Source organism: Grammomys surdaster, unplaced genomic scaffold (assembly GCF_004785775.1).
Source record: "Grammomys surdaster isolate TR1022 unplaced genomic scaffold, NIH_TR_1.0 260, whole genome shotgun sequence".
Classification (NCBI taxonomy): Eukaryota; Metazoa; Chordata; class Mammalia; order Rodentia; family Muridae; genus Grammomys; species Grammomys surdaster.
This window is the reverse complement of record NW_021604701.1, coordinates 350,560-359,216: the sequence shown is the minus strand read 5'-3', so window position 1 is coordinate 359,216 and position 8,657 is coordinate 350,560. Positions and strand designations below refer to the sequence as shown.

The window sequence follows — 8,657 nt, the reverse complement described above, 5'->3', positions numbered from 1 at the left end:
CTCAGAGGCTAATAATTTTCAGTGTTCAAGGAAGAACATCTTCAGGAGTTTGGAATGTGGACAGCAGTTTCTAGCCCATACAAGGGCTGCATTATGACCCAGGATCTGGGGCAGTGCTAATATCTTGTCACTTGGCATGCTTTTGAAGTCACTGCCTCAAGAGATCTCTGATCATTGAAATGATCAAGGCTGGGTCTCATTTGTACTTTTTAAGTTGGAGAGACCAGCCCAAACAGGATGTCTTCACACAGAATAGGCCAAGGAGGTAGGAATTAGGGGACATATAGGCCAGCTTGGAGTCTTCTAGGCTTGGAGGAGAGGAATGTTGTTGACTTTAAAAAAAAAGATTTATGTGTATGTGTTTTGCCTGTATATAACTGTACCACAGGCATCTCTAACACCAGAGGTCAGAAGAAAGTGTCAGGTCCCCTGCAACTGGAATTATGGATGGTTGTGAGTCACCATGTGGGTACTAGGAACTAAAACCCTGTCCTCTGCAAAAGCAGTAAGTGCTTTTAACTGTTGAGCCATCGATGCAACCCTGGATTGCTGGCTTTTAGAGTTGGGAGCATATGCCACATGGCCAATGATGCTGGCAAGGTATCTGAAGACAATTTGGAAGCTGCATGCCTTCCTAGAATGCCTTGGCCACCAGGTACTTCTGTGACCAACCTTCAATAGGACAGTGTGGAGTTTTAGAAAATTGAAGCGAAGCACCAAGACTCTTGAGATAAGGGCAGTGATGGTAGTAGCAGTTCAGAGGCAAGGGCCTCCCCACACCCCTCAGGCCCTTGCAACCCCAGAATTGCAACCCCCAACTTTAGACCCCTATGAAGAACACACCCACTCAGTTATCTCTTTGCAAGTAACTTTTATTTACAACAGAATTGGTGGCTTTTTTTCCCTCATTTTATAGGGGCACTTGGCATCAGCAGCCAGAGGGAAAATCTGCAGTGAAATCAAACTCATTCTGCCCTAGCCACAGCTCGGGAAGCTCATTGGCTCGGTCTAGCCCCAATTCCACCACCAGAGACATCAGCACCTCCTCATCCACTGGGTCAGAATCAATGATAGCAGGGCCCTGGGCACCAGCAGGAAGAGAGACTGATCCCAGTGATTCTCCCATTCCATTCTGGGTCCCAGTGACCCAGTGTTGCAGGGTTTCTTCCTCCCCAGGTAGGGCTGGAGCCGAAAGGGCAGCAGCAGCAGTTGCCGCAGCCCCCTGATACTGGCTGTTAAGCTTCTGAAGCTGCATACTGGCCAGCAGGTGAGGGGTAGGGTGCAGGTTGAAGGATGGGGGTTTGGTAGAAGGGGTGGCAGCAGGAGAGCCTATTGGAGATGTCGATCCAGAGGAGCTAGTGGGAACTCCATTGGCTTTGGCTCCATTTGCGGTGACCCCAGGGTAGTGCAGGACGGTCACTGCCTTGCGATCTTTCGCCCCAAGGTTAGAGTAGGCCAGAGAGTTCATCTCCTGGTTGGCATCCTAGAAGACAGAAAGGCATGCCATAGTAGCTATCCTCCTGGTTTTCTCTTTGGCATTCATGGGATCTGGAATGCTCCTAAATGCTCTATATTTGGAGATAGTGGGTAGGTGGTAGGAAGAGCCCTGGACAGGTAGGTTTCTTTTGCTACTGTGGTTCTGATTCCTAAGTTTAGACCCTAGCTGTAGAATGGAGAACACATTACTGGAAGTGGGCCCCCCTCCCCTGCTGTTCTATGTGCTCCCCTGTCTAAAAAGGGCAACCTGTTTTCTCTCTTCTTAGCCTCACTATGATCTCTTTACCACAGTGGTCTTGTTCCAATTCTGCTTCTCTGACCCACTTCCTGCTGTCTCTTCCAACACCCCTAGTGAGTTTGATTTAACCACTTTTGAACAAGTTATTCTCATTTCTCCCAGACAAAGCCCTGTTGTATCTTCTCTGGTCAAGCACACTGGCTACAGGCCACACCTAGGAAGGCCTGGTGCATGACCTCCTTCCCTAAAGTTCCATGCCTTAGCATCTCCATCTGTAAAATGACAAAACTCACCTCCTTCCCAGAGGTGGTACCACCGTTGACATCAAGTGCAGGCCTCGACATAGTTGGCATTTCAGAGCCTGGGCAGAAGTCCAATAAATTGGTGTGAGTTGATGATGCCAGCTGGGACGGTTGGTCTGCAAGTAAAAGAGAAGAAATAATAGAGGTGAAGGACACACTAGAAAATTTGAAGTCGGGGTGAATCCATTCAGCTACACAAGGATGCTGATAGCGTTAAACTCAAAACACCTGGGCCGAGAGCAGAGTCAGAGCTGCAACTCTGCCGTGCAAGAGGCCAGGGGCATGTTCTCTCTGTTCAGCCAGCGTCTAACTGTAACCCACAATGCCAAGAGAGGACACATGAACATTTACTCATACAGGTTATTTCCGAGTCCAGAGGTAGGGGGTGGCATTGTTTCTGGTCCTGAGAGCAGGCATGTCCCTGAGAAAGCAGTACGCCATGACAATGGACCACTAGCATCCAGGTCTTCAATGGGACTGGGAAAAATGAGAATTCAGGACAAGGAAGGCGTAGAAAGTCTCCAAAGCCCTGTCTTGGGCCATGCCCACAAGAAGTCAGCAGATCAGGGTGTTCTGGAGACCTCAAGGCAGCAGGAACCCCACAGAATAGCTGGGAATAGCTCAGTTCCTCCATATCTCAAGCTCCTACAAGACAGTTCTTAGATTGGGCTTTCCTAGGACAAGTGTCCCAGAGGCCATAACTGCCACACCCATGTGTGGCTGAGAGAAGGATTCTTCCTGGAGGGAAAATCCCATATTTTTTTTTTCAGGGACGCAACAGCAGCAGTTTTGCCACAGACCTCTCCTAACCACTGGCCAAGTCTTCATACCTGAACTTACTTAGATGGCTTCTAAAGAAATGATTTTCTGGCCCAAGTGCTGAAGAGATAGGAGAATGGAGGGGGGAAGGGGGGAGAGAACAAAACAAACCCAGCTCAAATTCAGAAAATTAAAATTCTTGTTTTCCTGAAAATGTGTTTTTATAAGCCTCACATGTTCTAGCATTATCATCTTGAGGACCCCAATAGCCATTTCTCAAAGGGGCTAGAATTTGCTAGGACTCTCCCCCCCATTGTTACTCCCAGTGGTCACTATGAATGTGCTGGCCTCTAAAGTTACCATTATCCCCCTCTTTTCCCCCATTTAACATTGGCCTACTGGGGGAAAGGATGGAAGCAAAGGAGAAAACCTGAGGGAGGGGCACTTGCTGGGTCCCACACCAATGCTTGACTGAAGAGGCAACCCTAGGATATTTCAGCAGTCTATCTCTAGACAAGGGTACTACCGCGCGTTGACGTCGTCAGGAGGGCCAGTACTGCCACTATTTCAAGTTCCTCGTCGCTTCACCGTCATATCCATCTTCTTTCTCCCGTGCACCACCCGTACCCCAACGTACAAAAGAAAAAAAAAACCCAAGAGCAACAAGAATGGGGAGGAAAGTGCATGTGTTCTGGTGTGGGCTCGCCAGGCAGGCCCTTGTAACATTTCCCTCGGGGCGCGCCAGCTCGAGACTCTCGGAAAGCTCGGGAGCCCGTCTAAGAGGCGATTGCATCCCCCACCCTCACCCAACAACCCCAGTTTCTGTCTCCTACCCCACCCCTTCCGTCCATTTGAGGGAAAAAACTTGGTTCACGGATGTCTGGGTCTGCTCGGAGCCACGAAGTGCTGCGAAGCAGCAGCGAGGCTCCGCGAAAAATGCCGCGCAACAAGTGCGGACTCCGCGGCTCGCGCCTCCTGCCTCCCGCTGCCTGGCCCCGCCTGGCCGCCCTCCGAGAAGGCCCTCGCCCCGGCTGATGGAGGGTGAGAAGAGGAGAGAGAGGGAGAGAGGGAGGGGAGAAGAGAGCCGCAGGTGGGGGGGGGGTCTCGAACCTGTCCCGAGAGCAAAAGTTAAAAATGACACCAACCGGTATACTCCACCTCCATTGCCATTGAGAAATCTAAATGTCCAAACAGCACTGCGGCTTGGCTTGCACGCGCTCCAAGCAGCCCAGCCAGAATCGCCACCTGAAAACTAAAGGCCCCTTGTTTACGGACAGCTCGCTGAGCCTCCTCGACGCGCCCGGAGAGAGCCACCGGCGGGGGCTTGGCCGGACGGAGCCCTGCACGCCAGGAGCTAGCACCAGTGCCGGAGGGCTCCAAGCTTCCGTTACCTCAGGTGCTCGGAAGCAGAGAGGCGACGAAGCACGGGTCTCCGCGGGGGCGCACTTTGGGGACCCGCAGCGTCTCCGCGCGCGGGGGCGCACTTTGGCGCCAGCGGCAGTGGCTCGCGCGCCTCGCAGACACTTCCGAGCGCCCTCGGAGCGTCCGATGCTGCCGCTGCTCCCAGCAGGCTAGCAAAGATTCCAGGTGCCAGGGGGTGCGATAACTTAACACAAGGTCACAACACTAAAAGTGGCGTGGCCCTGACTAGTTGTCCCACCCCTGGTCAGGCGCCCCGCGTGGCAGAGGCCGGGCGCCGCGCGCGGCCGCTTCCCCTCGAGAGGGGCGTGTGCACGAGGGTCGTGCTGCGTGGGGAAAGCAAGTTGCCTGAACGTTCCAACTTCCAGCTCGCAGCTCCGCTGAACTCAGCCAGAAGCCCTGCTCGCCTCCAGCCCCCAAGAAAACAAGAGCTTTGTGCGGCCCCCGAGCGGCCTGATGCAGTCCAGGCTAATGGTAAAGTCGGGGAAGCAGAGCTGGGGAAAGCGCGGGCGCGGGAGTGGATCTGCTGCGGGTTTCTCCGGACAAGTGGGCTCCGCGTCCCGCGGGCCGGCCGGGGCTACCGCCCCCTGCCCCGCAGCTCCGGCAGCAAACTAGTCCCCCAGCCCCTCGGCCGGCTCGGCCGTCGCCGCGCCCTTAGCCTCTGCTGTCCAGCCCAGCGCCCTGCCCGGCGGCCCGGCTTACCTCCGCGAAGCTGCCCGCCCGGGAGAGGAACGCTCACGGGCTGGGGCGCGGACGAAGCAGCCCCGAACCTCTTGGCACGCACGCTGCCGCGGCCGCTGCGAACTGCTAGCTACAGAGCCCCCAGCCGCACGGGCGGCCACCCGACCCCAGGGCGCCTGGGAAAAGCCTGCACCGCCGCGCCGCGCCGCCGCACCGCACCGGGCAGCGCCGAGCAGCCCCGACCGGACCCGCGCTCGTGCCGGCCCGCAGTTTAGGCGCCCGGACTCCGGGGCGGTGGCGATCACAGCCACCACGCTTGGCTCTCGGCGCGGGGACCCGGCTCTTAAGCCCCCGCTGCAGCCCGGAGAGCCCTGGCGCACAAGCACACAGCAGCAGGCTGGCCTCGGCTAGGAATCTCAGGAAGGACAGACCCCTTTCCCCCCTTTTTTCCCTCTCCCCCCAATTTTCACGTCTTTATAACCGGCTTAGAGCATTATTAGCACATGTCCTGGCTCGTGGGCGAGTTGGTAGCAAAATCTGAACTGGATACTTACGGAGGGCCCGAGCGGGTGCCGTGCCTTCCTCTGGTCTGGTCCTCTCTGTCAGGAGCAGCCCCGCGCAGATAGGTTGTGGGAGGAGCAGCCGGGCGGAGCGAGCCTCCTCACCGCAGCTCAGCAGCGCACTTCTGCAGCTGTGCCGCCGGGAACATTTTATAGCGGCGGCTGGCGTGTGTGGCCCTTTAAAGGCGCTCGAGCTGGTGCAGTCACCGTGGATCTTGTGAAAGCAAAGGGCGGGCTAGGGAACAGAGTGCGTGCGTCTCCTCCTGTCCCTCAGCCCTGGGGGCACGACGCAGCTACTGGGGTGGAGCTGTTGGTCTCTGATTTTGGTCACTTCTCTCCCAGTTCTCTGGCCCATACTTGTGTTTCTAAAACTGATGGCAGCCCGAACCTGGGACGTGGGCTCTCCCCACCACCCTGCATGGACTTGCCCAATAAATTCCACTTAGTAATTTCACCGAGGCGAGGGAGAGCTGTTAGTGTCTGTTTTTTGACCTAAATCAAGCGGGTCGCTAGGACGGGCTTCAATGGATAGAGAGAAGAGCTGTTGGCTTAGGGAAAGATCCAGAAGAGAGACTCGCACACGGGACGGTGTAGGCAAAGCACAGGTCTTAGTTTTCTGCAGGGCTTCCTCTGAGCTGGTTTGCTCTCTTTGAGCTATGTCGTCTCATCGTGGAATGGCCAAGGTTGGAGGGTCCCTTATCCCCTAAACTCCCTACATTTTGTTCAGGGGCACTTAGAGGGATCATATGGCAGCAGTGGCTTTCCTCAAGGCCCAAGGTTGGTTTTCAAGGCTTTCTGTTCTGTGGTCATCCAGGGCAGAAGGAGGCTGGCAGGATGCGACGATGCTGGGAAATGCTCTTCTACCGGACCGTGGGGCTAGGTGCATGCATGCAACTCACATGGCTCACGGAAAAGCCAAGAACAGGCAGCGGGTTCGAAAAGCTTGCCACAGAGTTCGCAGAGATTCCTCTTGCCACGATGCCAGGTTATTTTATTATGATTATATAATTATTCACATCTAGCAAGAATAACATTTTGCACTTAGAGAGCACATTTCTTGTGTTGGTACGTTGTCTTACAAATCCTTACTGAAAGAGATCTGGGGTTTCTTATTTCAAGGCATGTTCCCTGTGGCTAGAAACTCTCACCTCACTCACCCCTTGCAGGAAGGCCACCAAGATTACCCCCTCTAATCAAGCCTTCCCCCAGTCTCATCCTATCCTCTCCCACTCCCTCCTTTCAAAAATTCAGTTGATACTGTTTGGAAAACAAGGTCTTTTGAAAGAGTACAATGTTAAGGAAACGGGGGAGGAATGTTACAGAGTCATTTTCACTGTGTCTTGTGTCTTTCTAATTGGCTTTGAAGACCTGAAGTTGTTCTTTCTTTCTTTCTTTCTTTCTTTCTTTTTTTATTTTTTTGGATCTCAAGTGTCCTTAATTTGTTCTTCTAACAGAGTCGTGTTTGTTGATGAAATGCCCGGCTTGCTGACGAAGAGGGGGCGCAAATGGAGGCACAGAATTAGGCCCCTCTTTGGCATTTGGTGGAAGCTGGGGTGAGTACCCTGGATAATCAGGGAAACCCTCTCCCTCCCCCCCCCTTAGGCTGGAAAGCTGCCTCTCTTCATTGCTGATTGCTTGCTCCCTCCCACTCTGCTCCAACTCGAACCCGGGTAACAACCACACTCCCCACACCAGTTTCCCACTTGAACTGTGGGTTGTGCCTAGTTTCCTGTTGAGAAAAGGAACAATCTGTTGGGACCCCGAAGTTCTATTGGGATAGCAGGCGAGGTACCCTTCCGTGGTATTTGCCTAGGATGAAAAAAGTTTTTGTGAAAGCAAGCGGTGGAGAAGGAATGGACTTTGGCTTTTGAACTACAGCTGCTAATTTGGACCCCTGACCTGCCCCCTTCTCCTGTTGGAGTCTAAAGCTGATTCCTAAACTGCAGATGCAGCTGGGCTCCAGGCTCCGGATCCCGGACCTGTGGATCCGCCCTCCATCTATTGGATGGCTCCCAGGCCAATTGTTAGAAAGAGGCATATGTTCATCTCAGCTTCTGGAGTGTCTCCGGAGCAGTTGCTCAACAGCTAGCCCCCTCCCCCATCAGTGCCCTCCACCACATTTCTATATGCCCAAGTTCCAGAAAGCCCCCTACAACACCGGTGACTTCCTGTCATCTCCACTTGCCACCTCCCAAGGAGTAGGAATGAGAAGGGCTTTAAGCACCCAGCTTTGAAGCAGAAAAGCCACCCATTTCCTTTTGGGGGAATGGGAGTTGAGGTTAGTGGCAGAGACTGAGACGGAGCAAAAAAGGCATTTGCATTTCTAGGCAAATATGCCTTGGATCACTGACTGCCCAGCCGGCCCTAGGCTATCTCAGAGCTCTGCTCAACTCTTTTCTCCAAGTTGGCAACTAGACCATACCCTTGTGAAGCCAATGTAGAAGAAATGCTCAGCCAGCCACCTTCTAAATTGCTATGAGCCGGGCATCGACTGTTCAATGACCAGTCCATCATTTTACTTAACTTCTAGGACAACCCTGTGAGATTGGGTTACCAAAGGGGAAAGAGCCTCAGAGAGGTGCCCAAGCTGGCATGGGCAAGAGGAAGGGAGTTTTGAGCCTGGTGAGGCTGGCTGCAGTCTTTAAGCTACACCCTTACACTCTGCTGCCTTGGAAGGCAAAGAAGCAGTCCAGAGTAAAGGTTCAGGGGTCAGGGGCCTGGATGAAATCCCTGCTCTGCCATTTGCTAGCTGTGTGGTCTTAGGGTAATTAGTTGTGTTGGTTGGTATATGTGTGCTCAGTTTCCCTATTAAATGGATATCATAACAAATCTGTAAGGGTTAAGAAGAAAGCTTTAGCTTGATTGGTTGGTGCTGACAGTGTAGTAAAATGGCTAGTGCATGCTGGGATTAGTATTATAATCTGCTTTCTGATTCTTTGGCCCCATCCCTGTCTCACCTCACACACTTTAGGTTCTATAACACTTGCTGACCTAGTAATTCAAATACCAGACTGAGAAGGAGATGAAAGACATCTATAAACGTAGGAACAAACTCCGCTTACTACAACAAAAGCTGCCTGGACTATGACAGGAATAAAAATAGGATCAATAAAAGATAATCACATGTTATGGGATCTTTTGTTGTTTGTTTGTTTGGTTGGTTTGTTATGGGTTTTCAAAACAGAGTTTTTCTCTGTAGCC

At 53.0% G+C, this 8,657-nt stretch overlaps 1 protein-coding gene across 2 annotated transcripts; it reads right to left on the bottom strand.

The window, feature by feature from the left end:
• Positions 1 to 854: 854 nt before the first annotated feature.
• Positions 855 to 5,592, bottom strand: Cited1 (Cbp/p300 interacting transactivator with Glu/Asp rich carboxy-terminal domain 1). Of its 2 annotated transcripts, none has more exons than XM_028775801.1 (3): positions 5,451 to 5,592; positions 2,029 to 2,153; positions 855 to 1,483 (listed from the first exon to the last, which is right to left on the bottom strand). In XM_028775801.1, exons 2-3 carry the CDS (start codon positions 2,086 to 2,088, stop codon positions 929 to 931), a joined length of 615 nt encoding a protein of 204 aa, XP_028631634.1. In that variant the 5' UTR covers positions 2,089 to 2,153; positions 5,451 to 5,592; the 3' UTR covers positions 855 to 928. The 2 variants fall into 2 exon arrangements, with proteins under 2 accessions (XP_028631634.1, XP_028631635.1); XM_028775802.1 differs by lacking the exon at positions 5,451 to 5,592 and adding an exon at positions 4,918 to 5,260.
• Between the last annotated feature and the right edge of the window lie 3,065 nt (positions 5,593 to 8,657).

What these genes read in the sequence shown, in the direction of transcription:
- Cited1 (XM_028775801.1), bottom strand. Translation starts at nt 2,088, where the DNA reads ATGCCAACTATGTCGAGGCCTGCACTTGATGTCAACGGTGGTACCACC. An exon ending in GTACCACCTCTGGGAAGGAG is followed by an intron (nt 1,484 to 2,028) that starts GTGAGTTTTGTC and finishes TCTGTCTTCTAG; the next exon opens with GATGCCAACCAGGAGATGAA.